Source organism: Lepidochelys kempii, chromosome 1, assembly GCF_965140265.1.
Source record: "Lepidochelys kempii isolate rLepKem1 chromosome 1, rLepKem1.hap2, whole genome shotgun sequence".
Lineage (NCBI taxonomy): Eukaryota > Metazoa > Chordata > Testudines > Cheloniidae > Lepidochelys > Lepidochelys kempii.
The window spans coordinates 99,720,003-99,742,311 of record NC_133256.1 but is presented as its reverse complement, the minus strand read 5'-3'; the positions used below and the strand labels follow the sequence as shown (position 1 = coordinate 99,742,311).

Sequence of the window (22,309 nt, the reverse complement as noted above, 5' to 3'; positions counted from 1 at the left end):
TCACTAATATTTTTAGCAATCCATTTTTTAACAAATGTCAAAATGCAGAGAATCAAAAGTGGACATTTCCTGTCTTTTTGCTGGAATTACTTATTTTGCTGTAGAATCGTAGGACCTTAAGAGGTCTTCTAGTCCAGTCCCCTGCACTCATGGCAGGACTAAGTATTATTTTTTGATAAATACAAAAAGAAAAATATTTTTCTTTTTGTAATGACTTAATATTTTGTGCTGTTTCTGTTTTCCCCATATCTTGAATTTTATGCCTGTTTTTCAATTTACAATTGAATTTAGCTCAGTAGCTCACTAGTTACATTGGGCCAAATCCACAAAGGGGATTTAGGCTTATTATGCAACACCTAACTCTAGGTACCCTGCAACCTAATGGAATCCACAGCCCTGAATTAGAAAGCCATGGTTCCTATACAATACATAGGGCCCTACCAAATTCATGGCCCTGAAAAACGTGTCATGGATTGTGAAATCTGGCCTTTGCATGCTTTTACCCTATAATATACAGATTTCACGGGGGAGACCAGCGTTTCTCAAATTGGGGGTCCTGACCCAAAAGGCAGTTGCAGGGGGATCGCAAGGGTATTTTAGGGAGGTCACGGTATTGCCACCCTTCTGCATTGACTTCAGAGCTGGGCGGCCGGAGAGTGGTGGCTGTTGGCTAGGCACTCAGCTCTGAAGGCAGCGCCCTGCTGGCAGCAGAGCAGAAGGAAGAGTGGCAATATCATACCATGCCACCCTTACTTCTGAGCTGCTGCTTTCAAAGCTGGGTGGCTGGAGAGTGGTGGCTGCTGACTGAGGGCGCAGCTTTGCAGACAGCAGCACAGAGTAAGGGTGACAGTACCCTACCAGGCCATCCTTAATTCTGTACTGCTGCTAGTGGCGGCTCTGCCTTCAGAGCTGGGCTCCCAGCCAGCAGCCGCTGCTCTCCAGCTGCCCAGCTCTGAAGGCAGTGTGCTGCCAGCAGTGGTGCAGAAGTAAGGGTAGCTGTACTGCAAAGCGCCCTACAATAACCTTGTGACCCTCCCCCAACTTTTTTTGGGTCAGGACCCGTACAATTATAACACCAGGAAATTTCAGATTTAAATAGCTGAAATTATGAAATTTACAATTTTTTAAATCCGGTGGCTGTGAAATTGACCAAAATGGACCGTGAATTTGATAGGGCCCTAAAAATACATAGGGAATGTTAGGTGCCTGAGAATGGGATCCACAAAAGCCAACATGCTGAGTGGGAAGCTGCCTTAGCTAGCCCTTAAGAAATGCTGGGTCAAAGGGAGGCACTTCTCTTTGCCTGGAATGCACTGGCTTGAATGCTCTCTGGCAGTTAGGTGTCTAGGCCTATTTCTGCCACACACAAATAAACAAAAAACAGTGGTGGTGCCCCTTTTATAATCTTTAGCTCAATGGTTGGAACACACCCCAGGATGTGGGAAACAGAGGTTCAAATCCCCCCTTTGCTTGACATAAACTCATATCTTCCACCTCTCACGAGAGTGCCCTAACCACTGGACTATGGGGTATACTGGGATGGGCCTCTATCCCTCCTGTTGAATCTGTTCCACTTTGTATAAATAATTAAATAGTCATTGGAAAAGGAACTGGAATTTGGGTCTCCCAGAGCCCAGGTGAGTACTCTTAACTACCAGGCTGAGGTTTATGAAGGAATCACCACCACCTCCTCTCTTTTGTGTGAGGTCCAGTCTGTTAGGTGGCCTCTGAGAATGCCCACCTGATTGCGTCCCACAGGTGGGATCCTCGGTTGAGGATCCCACTATAAAATAGGCACTTGGCATCAGGACGTAGGCATCTGCATATGATCACTAGCAGATTTTTAGGCACCTGGCAGACTTTATTAGTGGAAAGTTAAGTGCCTATAAATTTAGGCACCTACTTGGGGTAGCAGCTGAGTGGGGTTTTTGAGGGTCTAAATTTTGCACTGCCTAAAGTGGCAGACACCTAAATGGAGGATCTGCTGCCTTGTACTATTTTGCTTTCTCTTTCTCCAGTTAATTAGCACCAATAAGTAAATGTTTGCCTGAAGGTGCTGGTGTAACATTAATAAAGGCTCATAAGTATCCCTAGATAATTGCTGTCAAATATAGAGCAAATTCTATTAAAGTTTATATCATAATCTACTTAGGGACGGGAGGGCTGTCTCAGCAATTTGTATACTTAATTGCATCAGCGTTCAGTGTAGGTTGATTATGGGAGTAAAGTCCTTTTCCACTAAGTTGTTGGACTATGTAATCCATTTAGACAGTTGTGTATATTTTGTAAAGTGAATAATTATCTTTAATTTTGATCATTTCTCGAGTCCAAAACAGTATAATTTTTTATGTTCAGGTTATTTTATGTGCTTAATAATGTAGTTGTAAAATCTAAATCAAAATTGTACTTTGTTTCCCGTTTCTTAGGGTCCCTGCTGACCTTTGTAAAATTATGTTTTTGGTATGGATGGCCATGAGTGCTTATCTGCTCTCAGATATAGGCCACACACCCTGACTAGGATCAAAACTATCCCTCTTCATGCTATTGGTACTACTTTTCTTTTTACAATTCAGTCAGTGAACAATGTTCAATCCACTGCTCCTCCCCGGGCTTGGCTGCTCCTCCGGTTCCTGGCTCACAGCTGCTCAGCCCACTCCTTAGGTCTTCTGTGCCTAAGAGCCAAGAGCCCTTGGTCAAAGCAGCTGTTTTGTGAAGCACATTGCTTTCCTTTTTATGCCCGTGAGCTGGCAGTCACTCCCATAAGGCTTAATAGTGTTGCCAGGTGCTGCGGAGCTGGCTTCAGCACCTGCGTCTAGAACAGACCATTAAACTCTTCCTGCCCTTGTCCAATGTGAGGTGTATCCCCCCCTTTTCAGAATGTGAAACACCTATTTTGTGGGCCAGGTCCAGTGTGCTTAATAAATTAATCAGACCTCTAGCAAATTAAAATTTTGCACAGTGTAAACTTTCATTCAAAACAAAAATAGTGTTTCTATCCCTACGGTTGCAAAGAAAACCATCTCATTTGTGGATGGATTAATTGCTGTCTATCTAAATCGGTAGCTAATAGACCTTGCTTGCACTGGATAAATTTTACACATCTTGCGTCCAAACACAAGAGTTAAATGTTACAGGCATCATTTGGATGCAGCTTGCTTTAAGAAAAACTATTTATTTTATAGTCCTCATTGTTTCAGTCTCCAGTGGAGCAGAACCAGTGTAGAGGGGAATTGTAGGCATGGTGCAAATAGGGCTCCTACTACCATCGCTGTGTAGGTGAGCTCTCTGGTCTGCTTTCTGCATTCCACTGCATGGGAGTTGAGTTTGCTGGAAGTTTCTTACCTATACAAGTAGTGCTGCAAACACCCAGGAGCTCAGTTGCATACTGTTTTCACAGTGGTGTATTTCATCCTCAGCTTGGACCCAAAAAGATTCTATTGCCAACATGTCTTAGATGAGACTATATTACAAACTTGCTGCTACTTGGACTGATGTTAATGTGTGGCCTCTGGTATCTTGGGAAGAGGAGAGGAAGAGCAGATGTACTTGGTCCTATGCAATATCGACATGAGTGTATGACTAGGTGGGTGAGTTACTGGAAAAGATAGGCATCACCAGTAAGCAGTACTGTGAGAGTAAAGGATCAAAGACGTCGTATTTTACTTGGAGCTGGTCTGAATTCTTAGGACTGGCCCTTCACCCTCAAGATCACCTTGCTACTTATTAGCACAGAAGCATCTTGCAAGTTAATCACAAGGAATGTAAAGGAAGTGGGAACCAGCAGAGGTCCATAAACTGGGACAATTGGGGATTTGAGGAGATGAGTTAGGAGATACCAAATGCAGTGCTGGGATCCTTTGGATCTCTCACGGGGAGGGGGAAGGGGGGGGGAACTAGGATCCTGACATAGCTGCAGAAACAATAACCAAGCCAGCTCAGCATGAGGAGGCAGTTGGAGACAAAGGGCCCACTGCAGCAGATATGAAGCCTTTTTGATATTACCAATGTTGGCTAATTTTGTAGGCTCAGGGCCCGGGGAAGAGTTTCTTGATTTTTATAAAGAGTGGATAAAGCCTTGCATAAAGGAGCAAGCATCCACCTCTTTCTACATAACTCCCCCAATCTCCATGGCATAAGAGGCAGAAACTGACCCCATTACCAGCACTCCTAGGGAAGTTTCCTTTTAAATCTAAAGCGTTTGCATCCCTCTTGAGCTCCCCTTCTGGCTGTTGATGAAATGAGCCTTACACCATTCCTTGCCAGCAATTCCACCTCATGTAAGAAGCATCATGTAGGAAGCATCTCACACATCCTTTTTTTCCATTTGAGCTCTGGTGACCAGGAAAATCAAGGATAATGAGCTTTGTGTAGCACCACAAGCCTTGGTTCTCCTCTCCAGAGGGCTTGTCAGTCTATCTTCCATAGTGATTGATCCTTATCAAAGATTGCATGATGGGGTTACCAGTATGCTGCCAAGATCCAGGCAAGTTCTTATTGGTGGCCTGGAAAACAGAAATTAACTTTAATTTAATGTGGCTACTCTGAGCATCTGATTTTGTTGGTCCAGAATGTAGGACCTACTGCGGTAAGGTACGTCTTCAGTTTCAGGAGTGCTGAACATGATCTCAGTGCAAAAGTTCCAGTCAAGGCCTGCTGATGGTTTCTTTCTGACAGATTCATCAAGGCCTCAGTACTTTCATGTGGCTCTGCTGGTGTTCTAGAGACTTCTAGAAGAGAGAGTTTGGCATTCCATATCCACATTTCTAGAATCGTAAAAGCAGTGGTGAAACTCTGCCAGCCTCTCAAACTACCCAGCACCAGCTGAAAGCTGAATTTATTTCTGAAACATTTAATAGAGCAGCCTTTTGGGCCTATGGTTCTTTGTGACAATCATCTCTGCAAGATGGTTCACTGAGAATACCTTGTCAATCAAGAAACTATTTCTACAGTTCTTGACAAAATAGTTTTAGGAACAAGTACAGAATTCTTTCTAAAGTTGTTTCTAACTGTTAAATCAGGACATCACATTGCATCTGACCCAACCAACCTCATACTAAGGATTTAAGATGGTATCACCTGAACGCTTGCAAGAGTTGTTGAATTTTACCTGAGACAGAACAAAGTCTGTCGGGCAATCAAATGCTTTGTTCATCTTTTATGTTGGCAAGAACAAAGGCATAAAGGCATCCGAAGCAACCGTCTCTTGGTGGGGTAATCAGTTGGTGTTCAGTCTTATGGGAAGGCTGTTAAAACTTTCTTCCAGGCTAAGAGCACATTCTAGGAGAGCTGTTTCAACTTCTTGGAGAGAGAGGTGTAGAACTTTGCTGTGCAGTGACCTGGCCATTTCTCCTATCTTTTATGAAGTGCTACAAAATGGTTGTCATCTTCTCTTTTAATGCTGCATTTGAGGGCTTTTTTACCTGGTGCATTAGTTTGCACTCAAGGGATATAAATTCTACTGTACACTAGTGTGTCACATACTATCTGGCCCATGTAGACCCTGCTGGTGCACACTAAAAATTCCCTAATTTGTATTAATGTAGTGCCATTTGAAATTGGACATTAATGTGCACTAGGGAACATTTAGTGCTTAGCAGCAGGGTCCACTTGGGGCATTTAGTGTGTCACACCAGTGTGCACTGGAATTTAGACCCCTCTAGGGTGGACTAATGCACCATGTAGACAAGCCCTGAAACTTGCAGTCTGTTGTGCTCCCTATTATCCTTTCCATTTCTCTCTCCTTCCCTTTTTTTGAGTCATACTCAAATCATCTTTACACTTGCTTTGTACTAAGTGCTAACATTTCTACACGATAACTGGAAATATTCTGGGAATTGGTATGTAAATTAATGTGCTGACCTGGCTGCAAAAGCTCTGTTCTAGGTTTAAAAATGCCTGTATTCTGCCTTTACCGGGTATGGGTACTTACTTTGAACCAATGTGGGATGTGTGGCATGCTCTGCTGCATGCAAATATACATAGCAGTGTTTGTGCCTGCACTGGGCACAAAGAAGGTGTGGTACTCTGTGCAAAGTTACTTTCTCTGTTTTTCTTCAATGCTGATTTGGCTTTAAACCCCCACTACCTTTTTTCCTTCTGAAAGTGAAACAACGCCCTAGCACTTATACCTGTAAGACAGACACATCTGTATATAAAAACTGAAGCCTGAGGTCCTGGAGTGGCAATCAGATTCTGGGCTGGTTATTCTGGCACGTTTATTTTGCAGGAGCACAAGATAGACATTTCTTTTGTTTGGTGACCTTCCCTGAAGATTGTTCAGACACTTTCGTATTCTTTCGTATGCTGTTAACTTTTGGGATGAACAGAATCATATTTTGCAATATCTGAAAAAAAAAATTGCAGTGAAGTTTCTGTACATCATCAAAGTGAATGTGACAAAAACGTTGCTGATTTTTACAACAATGCTAATGAATTAGTGCTAGGAACTTTCACAACATTTTGATTCCTGACAGTCGGAGGGGACATTTTAGCTATAGTTGCTAGTTGTAAAATATCTTCAAGATAGTAATGCTTAGGTTGAGGTATGCTAACATATCTAATGCTGGAGTGAAAAGGAATCTGTAAAATAGGGTGGTGCAGTGTTTCGGGTACTCCCCAGTAGTGTCCAACATGGCATTGGTTACTATAATGCTGTTGTTTGTTTTCACAAACCAGCACTTCATAGTTTGAGAGAACAACTGCTGAGAGGAGACCATAACCTCTTAATTTCAAAGGAACCACCATTTCACTGGTGCCTCTGTGGTTAATGTAAGAAAGGTGTTTTGCCATAAACTTTTCTGAGGGATTCAGCAAGGTTGGAAAGGGGTCGGCCCAAGCAGGAAGCCCTTGTCTGTGCCATAAAGAAAATAGCAAGTAACAAAATGAAAGCATCAAAGAACCAACAGGATGCAGTCCCAAGAGTCCTTTCTGGCATGTTGGTCCTTCTTGAAAGTTAGCATTGAGTGAAGAGTGACCTTAAAATTCATTTCATTCAAACAGACTGAGCTCAAGTTTAAAGTTCAAGGCATTTTGTTTTTTCACCTGTTTCCTACAGTTTTAAGAAACTTCTGAAGAATTAATGTGTAACTATATCTGGTCACTGAGCCAACACTAAGAATTCTTCTCAAGGGAAAATAATGTTACTGTATAAAGGGAGAGAAATGGATACGTTTCTTAGTTGCAAGAAAATATTTCAACAAAATAAAACCCAAATGGCTGTTACCATGATCCCTAACTTCCCTGGTGGTGCTGCTGCACTAGTGCAGTCTCCTTTTAAAACCCCTAGAAGGATCCAGTAATTGTCTGAAAAATCATGGAAAGGATGTTTTATTATGGGATTTACAGTTGGACATATTAGGCAGTGGTTTTGTCTTAGAAACAACCTTGGAATAAAGAGTCTAATTATGACAGTTCAATTTACTCTGCAATTACAGTTTGACTAAGATAACATTTAGCAATCGGTCTGGCCATCACTTTCCTATAGTGTTTGAGTAGTTAGGCAGTAAGGTGGGGGAAGCACTAAGCAGAGACTCAGTCATTAGACAGGCTTATAAGTGAATACAGTATTTAAACCTTGTTACTGCTCATGTTCAGCACCAACCCTGTTGGTTTTCTAGCATTTTTATAGCTGGCTTTTACTCAAACCCAATTACAGTTTCTAATGTCATGATCCTAAAATCCAGTTACTTCTAGTATTTAAGTCTAGTCCTGACAAAATGACTAGTGAGAGGTTGCATCAACAGTGTGAGAGGCTGTCACTCATGGTTAAAAGAAATAATTTGAAGAGATGACATTCAGATTTCAGTCACATTTTCCCATGTCATTAAAATGTAATGACTGTCGTATGAATATTTCATGAAAGTACTTTTGAATGGGTTTGTTTTGCCCAGGAAGCTAGTGTACGTTCTAGGGTCTGACTTTCTGTGGCCTAGGGCAGTAAAGGTAGGATGGGTCAAACTGGGTTACCTGAAGAGGTACTTTTTTTGTTTTTCACTGTTGAATATTCAGTCTTGAGTACAGCTTAGAACTATTTTTAGAGTGTGGTTTAGCAGTTCCTTGAAAGTCCTAAAATTAGATCCTGCTCTTTAGTCTCTTGCCACAAGGTGGCTAAAAATGTACTTAAATCAGACAAAAATATAACTATCAGAAATTATGCTAATAATTTGCAACTGGTGCTGTGATGCAGTGAGCAACAACTAGGGTGGGAGACTGGATTTATTGTTTATTGTGCAGAGAACTGTATAACTTGTACTTACAGGAAACTACATTCGGCAGCTATCTTCATCAAGTACACAAGTTCACCGCTCTTGTTGGACCACGTTTAATTTTTTTACAAAAGTTTGGCCAGGATTAATGATTAGTTTTAAAGTGAATTTACTGCAAAGCAGCGTAACCACTTTTTATTGTGTGTTTTAAGGAGTCACAATTTTTGAGGCAAAGCAGCTCAGGCCTTGTTACATCAGATGAGGGACAGTGATTGAAACTTCCATTTCCTAGTTGATCTTTACATCGTAAATTCCCTTTTTTAAACATCGTGTCACAAACTGGAACTTTTGACCAAAACCAAAGTGGTAAATGTTGAGGAGTGCTGGGACTGCATTAGCAATTTTAAAAATAGATGCAAATGAAATGATATTAAACATTCAAGTACACTTCGATAGAAGAAAATGTGATGCATACATTTCTCATTTAACAGTCCTCCAACTAGAAACTTTTTCAAAGAGTTGCTTCAGATATACAGTAGGGAAAATCTTATGCTTCATTTCCATTAAACAAATATTTTTCTTACAGATGCACCATTTACTATTGGGCTTTTTGTGTGCATTTTAGTTTCCCCTTTTATATTTTAACTTATTAACTCTGACAAGTAACCTCTTGGTTGTGAACAATTTAATTCACAATTCATTTTTCTCATTCAAAGTGAACACAAGTGCCCTAATCCCCTAATGGGAATTAATTGCATGTTTCAGTGCTTAACTCTGATCCTTTCTCAATCCCCACTGGGACAAGTTTCTTCCTGAAGGATCTGTGTTTGTTATTCAAAACACAAGCTGAAAGATAATGCTTTTTCTTATAAAAGGGAGCCAGAGCAACCGAATATTAATGTTCTTTTTATTGTAAGGGAATGAGCTGTGTCCCAAAACTCATTTGATGTCATGAATGGTAAATTATACTGAACTAACTTGCAACACACAGACCAAATCAGTGTGATCTTTTCCCCTCCCAAGTGGGGGGGAAAAGTTTGTTTTTTATTTTGTTTTGGGCAAATAACATAATATTGTGGAAGTAGTCATTTTTTCCTCACTGAAGTAATAGCATTATGCAAATGGTCAGATGGGCTGCTGGCTGTTTTAAATGACAATCCTGTAGACCAATAACGTGCCCTTTCGAATAATCCAGCTCTACCCCATCTGCCATAAATATTTGGCAGTCACTAAAATAAGAACAATTAGCAGAAAACATGTCAAGAAAACCTTTTAAAAGCAAAATTGAATTACTATTTGAGTTTAGTCTAATAAACCTCTTTCAAAAAGGAGTGTTAGGCTCACCTCTGATGGGCAGTTGGCTGCCAGACTGCTGTGTTGGGTGAAAATGAGACAGTCTCAAGGTAGCTTAGTGACCGATGGTGAAATTTGGAAGAGCATCAGACAGGTTGAAACTGCTTTTGTTTTACACACACCCCCACCCCCACAAAATGGGGGAGGAGGAGGTAGCCCAGGAATGATGAAGCTAGTTTTTTCCGTAACACAGCCCCTTTCTCCCACACTAAGCCCTATGGACTGTTATACTCAAAAATAAAACAAAGATTCAGAAAATGTATTCACAGCTTGTGTTCAAGTGACACTCAGGAGCGGTCTAGGCAGGGTAATGTAAATTAAGGTTGAAGTGCACTGGCAGAAATGGATTTGAGGATTTGGCTAGGGATTGAACAACACATTCTGTGCTTGCCTTCTAGACCAGCTGAAGTCAGGCTGTTGTTTCACTTTCATGAGCACGAAATTCACCATCTCTTCCCCTCCCCCCTCAATGCTGGGTGTAAATCATAACATTTGTACTGTTCATTCAGAAAAGAAAGGACTTGTAGTGGATAAGCTTCTGAGAACATTGTCCTTTGGTACTATCATAGAATCATAGAATATCAGGGTTGGAAGGGACCTCAGGAGGTCATCTAGTCCAACCCCCTGCTCAAAGCAGGACCAATCCCCAATTAAATCCCAGTCTGTAAATTGTTTGTCATTTAATAATTGTTACAAGCACCCCGAAGCACCTTTTTCTCTAAATGTATGAGTCTAACGTGTCCTTTGCACTTGTGACCACTGCTATCGGTGACTCAATTGTGATCTAATTTCCCTGCATTCCCCCACAAATCTGGTATTCCTATTATTTTCACTCTTTGAATTCACAAATGCCGACTCCCAAAGCTGAGGTTACAGAAGATTCTTCAGCAAATTACATGAAACAACCCCAAAGTACACTTGATGTGCCTCACTTTGGGACATTTCCTCCTGTTTCTGAGCCTATTGGCTCAGATTTACCCTTGTAAAATCCTCTCCAATCACTGGTGCTACTCATCGTCTGTTTCCTAAGGCCAGAGCTCAGGTTACTGCTACTATAAACATCTTCAAGGCTCTGTTCTTGCTTTAATGTTGGGACCAAGCTTGCAGCATCATATGGAAAAATAAGCCTTATTGTCTCCTTCTCAACTAAATGCTCTTATGCAACATAGCATGATGATGTGATGCTGTGTTCAAAGCCTTGAATTTTGCTTTTAAATGACCAATGCCACACCACTGTATTACCCTGTGTGAAAACTCGCCATGCAAACATTCATACTGAAATGTATTGCTTCTGTTCTAGGGCAGCAATGCACTTTCTTCAGTGTGAAATAAGGATTCTCAAATGTGTTGGGAGGGTAGCCACACACTTCTCCTCTGAGGTGGAAAGCACCCAAGTGGCAATGACTCACTCAGTGCCATGTTAATCCCAAGAAATCAAATGCAGTTTTAAAACATGCTGCACCCAACTACCCAAATTGTAATCAATCATTAGCAGAGGAACAGGCAGTTAAAAATGTGACTGCTCCTGTACAGTACATGAACATAACTAAAGGATTTCCAAATTGTTTTTGGTAAAGGACATGTCAGTGGTAGTGCAGTTGTTTTGGTAACTGAAATGGCTCCCTGGGTTGCTTTTGGTGTGTCACAAAGCATCATAGCACAGTAGCATTAGCATGGCTGCAGGAAGGGTCATGGAATCATGTGAAAGAAAGAGCCAAGATATGTTCCAATTTCACTATGGTTCAAAAATACATTTGGTCAGCGTTGTGGCTGCTGTAGTGAAGGAATGGAAATTAATCCGTTTATAGGAAAGAGAATTAGAAATGAATAGACTTTTCCCAACCAGTTTTTAGGCTGGACTTGAGCAAGATGGATAAATGCTGTTGCTGGAATTTATATGTGGAAGAAGAATCATGTAAGAAAATCCCCTTGCTCAGTTATATTTCCAGATCGTTTTGTGCGTGCATGTACCTTCAGTGCACACTGAATTTTCTATTCAATAGATTATTAGTAATACTTATTTTTGTGTTTGTTTCTTCTGTAGGTAGAATGGCTCGTGTTTTTGTGTATGGAACCCTTAAAAAAGGCCAGCCCAATTACCAGCACATGTTAAATGGTACCCATGGGATAGCAAAATTCCAAGGCAGGGGGCGCACCGTGGAGAAATACCCTTTGGTGATTGCAGGTAAATATAACATTCCTTTTTTGCTGAACATCCCAGGAACGGGACACCATGTTACTGGAGAGATTTATTCCGTTGATGACCAGATGCTGCAATTCCTTGATGAATTCGAAGGTTGCCCAGACATGTATCAACGTACTCCAGTGAGGCTTGAAGTAGTCGAGTGGGAAGATAAAAGCAGTGCACCCGAAGAGAGGCCAGCTGTTAACAGCATTATGGAATGCTTTGTGTACAGCACCACCACCTACCAGCCAGCGTGGATAAATCTCCCATACTATGACAATTATGATTCCTTAGGGAATCATGGTCTTCATTATGTGCTACGTGAAAGTAGAGATTAAAAATGGAAGGTAACACAATGTATTAAGAAAATGCACTAAGCACATGTTGATCACAAACCTCTCTCAAGTAAATCTAGAATACGTTTACTGAAGCACCCAAGACCTTCTGTAACCTTTCCAACCACAAAATCATTGATTCTAACATCATTACCATAGAGATACAGACTCTGATGCCAAGTCTGGCAAAATTTTACTTATTCCCTCAGACAAGATGAATAATAGTATTTTACTCACCAATCAGAAACATTGTGTTTGGGTTTTTTCTTTCTTTTGTAAAATCAAGGTAAAAGGGCAGCTGAGTCGAAGGGGTCTTCACGCTACCTGGTAATGTTTCATATCAGTTTTGTAAAACACTAGTGCTACTGCAACAGCAGCTAATGAAATGTGGCTGATTTCAGTATATTGAAAAACCAGCTCAGGTCACTGCACGACAATCCTCGGTCAGTAAATGGCTCAAAAGAAAACAATTACAGCTATGGAAAATGCTGTAAGGAAAAAAAAGTGATAGAAAAGGAAGTAAAGAGAATTAGAAAAGCCTGAAAATAGAATGAACTTCTCACGGGGTGGTGTAACGAACTGTTCTAAATTTTGTCTATTAAAGCTAACTTGATTGTAATAATTGTTTGTAAGATCTACTGGGTTTATAAAATGTATTAGGATAAAATCTTGGGAATGTACAGGAGTTAAATTTAAAATCATGTTTTTATTTTGTCCCACTAGACCATACCAGCACTTTTGGTGCCATTACGGTCTACTGAGTAAATGTGTGCTCAGGGACGTCTTAAAAGCTGATTTTAGCTGCCCAATACATTATAGCAGATACGACTGTTTTAGCAAAGTACTTACTGATATAATAGCTCGTAAGTCTCTAGGAAATCTTTAATACAAAAATGACAAATACATAAAAACTGAACTGAGTTTTTGTAAGCAAAAACCTTTTAATTAATTTTGTTTTTTAAAACACCCAAGGCCCTAGTAACATGGAAAAACTTTACAGGGTACTTTTAAACATGCCACTAAGATAGATAGAGCTTTTATTTCAGGCTGCCTGACACACTGAGTCCCAGTTAAGTTTTCTTCACAACTGTAAGGGCTAAACACATTTTTACTGAAACTTGGAAGAATCTCACATGGTTTCTTGCTAAATATCTCAAGCAGACAGTTTTATCACACACTGCTCTAAAACTAGGACATTGGAATGGATACACTGTTGAATATTGAATTAAGTATAGTGATACTTGACAAAGTAAAGTGGTCTGAATATAGGACAGGGAGGGGGCATGTCTATACTACAATCTTAAGTTGATCTACGTTCATAATTACTGTGGTGGCTTATGTCCACACTACTCTCTTTCTTACCCGGAGCACGTCCATCAATTGAAGAGGGGCAGTGACCCAGGGCTCTCAGCTCCCCAGTGGGAGCAGTGGGGAAGCCACCTGTGGCTTCTCACCTCTGGTGGGGGGGATCCACACCCAGAGTCCAGTCAGAGGCATGCTCCTGGCAGGGAACTGAGAGTTGGGGGGCAGAAGCCGGGCTTTCTTGTCAATTTCACGGCTCTGCTGACCCCATAGGGAACAGCCAACGTAAGTAACAGTGTCAGCATTGACACTGCATCACCCTAACTACACTGACATAAGCCCTATGCCTCTGGGGGAGGTGCAGTTGGAGTTATGTGAGTGTAGTAGGTACCCCATTGGCCAGAGCAAGACTGTAGTGTAGACACTGACATAAGCTGCCGTATGTTGACCTAACTAGAGCATAGGTTAGGGCTTAGTCAGGATAGGATTCAGGCCTGTCCTAATTACTCTTTCTGTGGCCTTAGACAAATAGCTAAGGGCTTGAGGTAGAAGGAACTCAGAAATCAAGGTCCTACTCTCTACCACCTGGAGTATCTCACCATGTGAGACTGGAAATCGCCCAGTACTAGGGCTCTAACTTCACTTTCACCCTGAAATGAAAAAAACCTCTTGGATCAAACACTTCAAGCAAAGTGGGCCTTTGGGGAAAATTTCTAACTGAAAATGAAAGTCAATGGGATTTAGGTATCTAAGTCACTTAAATAATTTTGAAAATTTTACCCTTCATCTCCATTATGGAGGGGCCCCTGGCATGCTAGATAGGAGGATGAGATCTTTCTAGTAATCGTAATGGTTAACTACTATAGCTACTAGGAGAGAAATTGGTGGCATTCCTACCCAAAACAAACTACTACTAATCCCCTCCTAGGGACTCACTCTTGGGTAACAGTACAATCCAGAGTAGGGCTGATGACAGAATTCAGCTTAGGGGATAAACACTTGGACTGAGAATGCAGCAACCAGGTTTGTGGGAGCTGTAGGCATAGGGTTTAATGCATTCTTGTAACTGTGGATGGGGTGGGGTGGAAAGAAACCTCTGCAAAACTACCTAAAGTGAGGATTCTGCTCCATGGCAGGTATTCTTTAAATGCAGGACCTGTTTACTTTCAGAGTAATCTCTGCCATTCAAGAGAGCAGGGATGCTGCTGGTAAATGGTTAGTAACCACTATCTACAGCTGTATGTTAGGATGCTGGAGAAATTAATTTTAGTCTGGAATGAAGTTTGATCTTTGTTTATACTCTAACTGATGATTCAAAGTAGTTTCAGATTTTGTACAGCTTTCTTTGCTTCTGGTTATTTGAGTAAAGTAATGCAATTCTTATGCTCTGCTTAAAGGTGTTCTTGTAAAGCTCCAGTTTAAGTTACCAGTTTGGTAACAACTTTCAGTAAACACTCTCTCACGCTTCCTTTTGCCTGCAGTAGACAGTAATCACAAATCTAGAACTAATGCTCTTTTCTTTTCAAACAAATTATTCTGCCCAAAATTACCACCTCAGCTGGCCTTAGGCTCTAGAAGGAATGTGAAGGTTTTCACCAGGAATCACAGTTCTTTCAGCTTTGTAAGGACCACAGTGGATTACTGGAGACCTGCATACATTCATTTTTACCAGTTAGGAATATAGACTCGCTTCTCTTCTTTTATAGCATCAACCAACGATGGACCATGTTTAGAACATCTGCTGCATATTTTTTTTTGTCTTGGTGGTAGTAGACTTGTTCCACATTTTCAAAATTCTTTCAGGTACAATGCATCTGAACAGAAATCAAGCACTTAGTAGTTACTGTTTAGGGGAAATTGTTTAATTACTTTTATCAACTATTCTGTACAGAATAGGGGCTCATGCACATTTGAAATTGCAGATATTACAGTGGCGGACATTGAATATTATCTACTTTAAAATACATTCAAAGAGGCTTTATTTAAGCAGAAATGTTCCATTTTTATTGATTTATATTTGATACTGAAGATCATGAGAATTACAAATCATATATGTACAATTATTTATAGAAATAAAAGTCTGACATCCATTGGTGGTCTTAATATCTGTCTACTGAATAGAGAACGTCACTCTTATAAATACAACTGTGTAAAATCTGCTCCATAGGAATGTCTGTTTTACACTTTTCTCTGTATTAATACCTTCATTGTACATGGATAGAAATAGAGAGTTAATTGATGATATGAAGGAAGCATGTTTCATTCCAGTTCTACGAGCAGATCTCCTTCCCCAACAGTCTCACCAGCTTTACAGTGCACAGCTTTCACCTACAGTGTGAAGGTGAAAATAAACATGAAATCTTCCCTGAAAACATGGCTTTGTAAGTTCATTAGCTTGCGCAACCTACATTAATCCATATACCTGAATGTACAGTACATACACAGAATGACGGATTGCTGAGTTATTAAGAATATTAGAATACCTAGCGCTTTATCAGTAGATCTCCAAGCGCTTCACAATCTTACAGTGATACTGTCTGCAAGGAAGCCACACAACCTTAACTCTACCCCAGAGAGATGTCAAGAACTCAGAACATCACTGTTACCCCTTCCTAAACAAATGTCAAAAAGAAGTCAAAGAACCATAGTTGTAAAATAAATGCAATTGTATATTTAGTTTAATCATGTTCACAGTTTCCTGACTTTCTTTTTTTACTAGTCCCACATACCCAGTATATGGGGGATTGCAGCGTATAGAGCATGTTTTATTTCAATATGTACAGCTCAACATCCTGTAGTCGCTGACGACCCTACACGGGCAAGAACATTGTGGGATTTTTTTTAAAACAGATCTTTAATTCTAAATCAGTTTTCTTCAAACCTGCCAGACCCATACGCCTGAATCTTTTAAACAGCTACTTTTAAATTCTGAATGCAAAAAGATTCCCAAAAATTTAGTCTGAAAACACTTTACTTAATTAAAAAACGACTTGTCTGTTCTCACAGCAGTTTCAGCTAATGGGCTCCCCTAAGCTTTCTGAAATTTACTGGAGTCAGCTTGGCCAACACCTAGTTCTGACACATATAGAGTCTAGAACCTTCATCAGGCAACCAAGTTGCTCATTTTTATTCATTTTACAAACGTCCATAATAGATGCAAATTAAATAAAACCCAAGCCACTTGTTTTAGCAGTTCAGAATATAAAAACAGATTTTGGACGTGGAAGACAATACAGAGGAAAAAAGGGATACTGAGCGTCTTCCAGCTGAACACAATGAAACTGACCAGCATGAAAGAGATTCAAATGGACAAAACTAATCCAGCCCCAAGAGTACCAAAGCACACTATCTCCACAAAGGCATCAAGTTGCCTTTGCTATGGGAACCATAATTGTGAATTTTAGAATGCTTGACCATGTCATTGTTTTTCGCATTAGAATATAATTATTTTTATTTAGCAAATAGCTTTAATGAACTGACACTTTTACTATCTACAGCTCCAAATTGTTTTTATTTTCTTAAATTATTTTATTTTAAAATAGAGACTCCTGTGGGGGGGCATACAAAGAGACCACTTAGAGCTTAGACCCTACTTAAATCCTGCTTTAAAGGTTTAAGAGGGACATAAATGACATATTGGGCATGGTACAGGCCAAATTTTACCCATATGCAGGGGGGAAGGGCATCTGGACAGAGGAATAGAACATTATTACTATCAGGAGGTGTGCAGGGACTTGGGAGGAAGCTCAGAGGCTGGCTATGGGGTCACAAAATGAATCAGTCCAAGCGAAGGCAAGGGTGGGAATTTGTAAAAGTTAAATTAAGAAAGAAGGAAAATAGGATTTAAGTAACCAGTTCAATATGAGACTAGAATAAAAACTGAGTAAATAAATGAGAATTAAGGAGAAACAAATAAGTAAAGATCAAAACTAATGGTAACAAATATTAAAAATGAAAAGTAATAAATGTAAAAAAAATCTGGTCTTACAGCAAAAGAATTAATACCAAGAGGATAAAAGTCAAGGGACAACATTACAGTAATAGGAACGAATGAGAGAAGCGTTCACGTTGGTCTCTCGTCCTCTTGCCATATTTTGTTTACCTAGGTCCTGATCCTGCCTCAGGATCTGCTAGTATCACAGTACATGAAGTTAAACATGTATGCGTTTGCAGGTCTGAGGTCTCAGATTGTTTATTCTTTGCAGCAGGGATCTGTCCTAATTTATGTCTGTAAAGAGCTCAGAACACTTCTAGACACTCCACGTTTCACAACGTCCTCATCAAAAAATACTCAGTCCGGAACCTGTTACTTTTTTTAAAGCAATATTCTTTTCTGGGGTAAACACTATTCATCTACATTACTGATGTATTTTCCATAACTTATTCCAAGTATCAGGACAATGTGAAATGAATGTACATTTAATTAATTTAATTGCAAAAAAACCTCTGCTTTTGATTGCTCTCTGAAAATATGGAATTTGGAGAACTGGCTGCAGCTCCTCCAATCCTTCAAACCAATCTGAATTACTTAGATATTAAGGAACAAATCATTTTGAAGAACTCATTTACATTAATTTTTGCAGCCTGTAAAACCACTTCATGCTGCGTCATCTAAGTCTCATAACTATTTAATAGCTTTCCTGGTTTTAGACGTAAACGTTAAAAATTAAAGGCATCTCATTTTGAGAGATCTAGAAAACGAAAAACAATTACACTTCTAGTACTTTAACTACCACAGCCCTCCTCTCTTGTTTTTGTACATTCTGTCCAATATGACAAGTTACATGCAGTTTAAAAAGATGAGCCAAAGCATACCTTGCCACTTTTAGCAGCGATTAGACTGTTCTGCATTTTCATAGCTTCAATTACACAAATCTCCTGCCCTTCTGAGACCTGGTAAAATTAAAGCAGTACAAAAATGAGGATTGAAGACTTTTAAATGCACTAAACTTGCATCATCTGTCTGCAGAATAAAGTGATTAATTCCTTAGGCAAAGTTTATCAAAGTCTAAAAAATTTTTCCACAGAACAGCTGAAAACAAGCTGTCATATAGAAGACCACAGCACAATAAGTGTGACGTGCCATGGTTACCTTTAGCTAATCAAAGTTAAAACAGAAAAGGAATCAATTACGTAGTGGGTGAAGGAGGAAGAAAAAACAAAACAAAACAAAAACAAAGTGATCCCCTCCAATCCCATAAGTGAAACCTGAACTTTCCAACAGCCATCACACTCTGACATCAATAAAGGCCACAACAAAATTTAATTGGTGGGGTTTTTGATTGAGGAGCCACTGCTGTACTTCCCTGGCTCAGATACATAGGGATACTAATCCTGACTAAGGAGCCAATAAGATTCTTGGCATTAGTTCTATGGAGCATGGATTAGAGTCTTTGACAATACTCGGTAGCAGACTAGTGCAGAGCAGGAATGCACACCTTTGCACATGTCACTATATGGACGGTTGTTGATGCCTTTGGACTGCTTAGAGGGAAACGCCACTTTTTATCCACCTGGGAGGGTTCTTGGAGGCAAAATGGCAGTTTTCACCACAGCTGACAGCTCTTATAGGGAAACTCTCAAGTTTCCTCTTTCTGCTTATTTGCACTCTGCTAACAGACATATATAAACTCAAGGTTATAAGTAATCCACTGTGTAGCTCTACTTTTGGGCTAGGAATCAGCTTCTCTCTTCAGCACCTTTGACTATGCTGACCAAAGGAAATAAGCCACTTGAGGTTTTATGCTGGTTATGCAGGTTACCCATTTACGGTGGTGGTGGTCCAAATTCATTCCTGGTGTAATCCCACAGACTACAAGGATTGTTTTGGAAACCCTGAGATGATCATCACAGATAGCAGTCAACAGATTTACACTTTGGATGGCCCTGTGCCCTGAGTGCCAGTAGTCACGCCTTTGTGCTTTTGTTCAGTGTCTGTAAGGATGAACTTTCCTGAGACATCTGGGTAATCTTCATGAGTTTCCACTGCAACTCCTATAGTACAAGCAGTGTTAGTGCCTTTGAGCTCTGTCCTCTTCTCCTGCACTGTTCAGATGGTGGTATTTTTTGGTACACAAACATGAAGGGATGTGATTCACAGTGATGGCCTATGCCAGGGATCGGCAACCTTTGGCCCACCAGGGTAAGCCTCGTGGTGGGCTGGGTTGGTTTGTTACTGGCCGCGTCCACAGGTTTGGCTGATCGCGGCTCCCACTGTTCGCGGTTCGCTGCTCAAGGCCAATGGGGGCTGCAGGAAGCGGCGCAGGCCAAGGGATGTGCTGGCTGCCGCTTCCCGCAGCCCCCATTGGCCTAGTATGGCAAACCGCGGCCAGTGGGAGCTGCAATCGGCCGAACCTGCGGATGCGGCAGGTAAACAAACCAGCCCGGCTCGTCAGGGGCTTACCCTGGCAGGCCACATGCCAAAGGTTGCAGATCCCTGTTCTATGCAACCTTGGGCATGTTGCTTGTCTCCGTGTATTGTAACCTGGTATCCTAGGACCAGTTAGTGAGGGTGTACTATCCAACAGAGAGGTCTGAGGGCAGCCAGCAAAGAAACCATGTATGCGAATACATTGAGTGTCTAAATGACTTCTCTTATGAAGTTATGTATTGAAGGTATGCATCTCCCCTAACTCTGTTCTGGGCTGGTGTGTCCCCTGCTGAAACATCCAGGATCCTGAGGCAAGCCAGAGATACCCATTACTGCTAGACTAAAAGAAGCTTCTGCACTATCCCTCTGTCAGACTTACCAACAGCAGTATGGGAGTTTTGGAATGAGAGCAGATAAGCTTTGCTCTAAGAACTCTGCATTCTAACCAGATATGCTGAACAATTAACATGAAACATTGCAAATACAGAAATTCCGTCATGAGAGTCAGGTAAACAGTTTAAGTCATTAACACCCTGAGATTCTATGTATTTTACCAAACACTTGTTCTTTACCACCAGTTACGTCTCTATCCCATCTCTGCCTCTTTTGTCATTCACCGCCCCACCCCACCCCCCTGGCTATTCTATCTACAGGGCTTTTCCAGCAGCTCTCTCTCTCTTTCCTGCTCCTCATTGTTTTTATTCCCCTCCCATCCCCACTCCCTGCTCTGGACCTTCCAGCCATTTCTAGAGTTATTAGTGAACTTGTTAGGGTTGTGGACATAGACTTTAGTTTAAAAAAACAACAACAAAACTAGCTGCAAAACTGACAACTTCTTTCTGGGCGCACAAACAAGAGAAATCAAACCCAAACCCACCCACATTACAGTTTAGACACCAACCTACTAAAGAAAAAAAATTCAGAGATTTAAGACCATTCCATTACTGTACTCTTAGAAAAGTTTTGCAGTCAAGGGTCATGAACAGAGGACTGGGCTCCAGAAATTCATAAAATGCTCATCCTGGCTCTGCAGCTGATTCTCAATGTGACCATAGGCAAATCACTTAGGCCACAATTTTCAAAGCTTAGTTCTCAAAGTTAGACATCTAAATCAGCAAAGTCAATGGGAGTGGTGACTACTTAAGAGCTCTGAAAAATATCTGGGCATTTAGGGGCCTAAATATGGATTTAGTGCCTAATGTGAGTCACACAAGTTATCCAAAACCCCTATGCGGTTCAGCTTCCCAGTCTGTAAAATGTATCACTTAGTCTGACGGGCGGCTCATTAATCAGTTAATGTTTATGCAGAGCCTTAAAAATGTATTTACTGTCTAAATGCTAAGTAGAGTTGTCTCTGTGCACCTCAGGTACTGCAGTGCAAATGGATGGAAATGAGTGAGAATCAGTATTCTGTATTCATAGAATCATAGAATATCAGGGTTGGAAGGGACCTCAGGAGGTCATCTAGTCCAACCACCTGCTCAAAGCAGGACCAGCCCCCAACTAAATCATCCCAGCCAGGGCTTTATCAAGCCTGACCTTAAAAATCTCTAAGGAAAGAGATTCCACCACCTCCCTAGGTAACGCATTCCAGTGCTTCACCACCCTCCTAGTGAAAAAGTTTTTCCTAATATCCAACCTAAACCTCCCTCACTGCAACTTGGGACCATTACTCCTTGTTCGGACATCTGCTACCATTGAGAACAGTCTAGAGCCATCCTCTTTGGAACCCCCTTTCAGGTAATTGAAAGCAGCTATCAATCTGCAGACTAAACAATCCCAGTTCCCTCACCTCTTGTCATAATGCATGTGTTCCAGTCCCCTTATCATTTTTGTTGCCCTCTGCTGGACACTTTCCAATTTTTCCACATCCTTCTTGTAGTGTGCGGCCCAAAACTGGACACAGTACTCCAGATGAGGCCTCACCAATGTCCAATAGAGGGGAACGATCACATCCCTTGATGCCCCTACTTTTACAGCCCAAAATGCCATTAGCCTTCTTGGCAACAAGGGCACACTGTTGACTCATATCCAGCTTCTCGTCCACTGTAACCCTTAGGTCCTTTTCTGCAGAACTGCTGCCTAGCTGCTCAGTCCCTGGTCTGTAGCACTGCATGGGATTCTTCTGTCCTAAGTGCAGGACTCTGCACTTGTCTTTGTTGAACCTCATCAGATTTCTTTTGGCCCAATCCTCTAATTTGTCTAGGTCCCTCTGTATCCTATCCCTACCCTCCAGCGTATCTACCACTCCTCCCAGTTTAGAGTAATCTGCAAACTTGCTGAGGGCGCAGTCCACGCCATCCTCCAGATCATATTCCTTGGCGTCTGTACGGTGCCTCGAATTCAATGTAGTATTTTTGTGTTTGATATAGATGTGTGTTACAGGGATGATAATAAAAGAGGTGGTCTTTATAAAGAAAATAAAAAAATCCAACACACAAAAGTAACTTAGTCAACATCTAGTATTCTTATTCATTTAGAAGACAGCACGCGCTTTTTGTAGGTACCCAAAGTTAAAATGCTGTGACAGTACTTCTGATAATGTGCAATTTGTTTAAAA

At 40.9% G+C, this 22,309-nt stretch overlaps 2 protein-coding genes across 12 annotated transcripts in view; one reads left to right on the top strand and one right to left on the bottom strand.

The window, feature by feature from the left end:
• The window catches only part of GGACT (gamma-glutamylamine cyclotransferase), a 111,613-nt gene that overhangs the window by 22,896 nt on the left and 66,408 nt on the right, over positions 1-22,309 (top strand). For 2 of the 3 annotated variants that reach the window (XM_073348832.1, XM_073348841.1), the window contains exon 2: positions 11,602-15,751. In XM_073348832.1, the coding sequence (XP_073204933.1) occupies positions 11,607-12,080 (474 nt within the window). In that variant the 5' untranslated portion in view covers positions 11,602-11,606 and the 3' untranslated portion in view covers positions 12,081-15,751. Of the gene's footprint in view, positions 1-11,601; positions 15,752-22,309 lie in introns of those variants that run through there. The other variant, XM_073348849.1, reaches the window with a different exon arrangement.
• PCCA (propionyl-CoA carboxylase subunit alpha) overlaps positions 15,032-22,309 on the bottom strand; it is a 420,612-nt gene continuing 413,334 nt past the window's right edge. For 7 of the 9 annotated variants that reach the window (XM_073348756.1, XM_073348763.1, XM_073348746.1 and 4 more), the window contains 2 exons: positions 18,195-18,272; positions 15,053-15,707 (listed from right to left, as the gene is read on the bottom strand). In XM_073348756.1, coding sequence (XP_073204857.1) covers positions 15,639-15,707; positions 18,195-18,272 — 147 coding nt within the window. In that variant the 3' untranslated portion in view covers positions 15,053-15,638. Of the gene's footprint in view, positions 15,708-18,194; positions 18,273-22,309 lie in introns of all 9 variants that reach the window. The other 2 variants (XM_073348820.1, XM_073348707.1) reach the window with 2 other exon arrangements.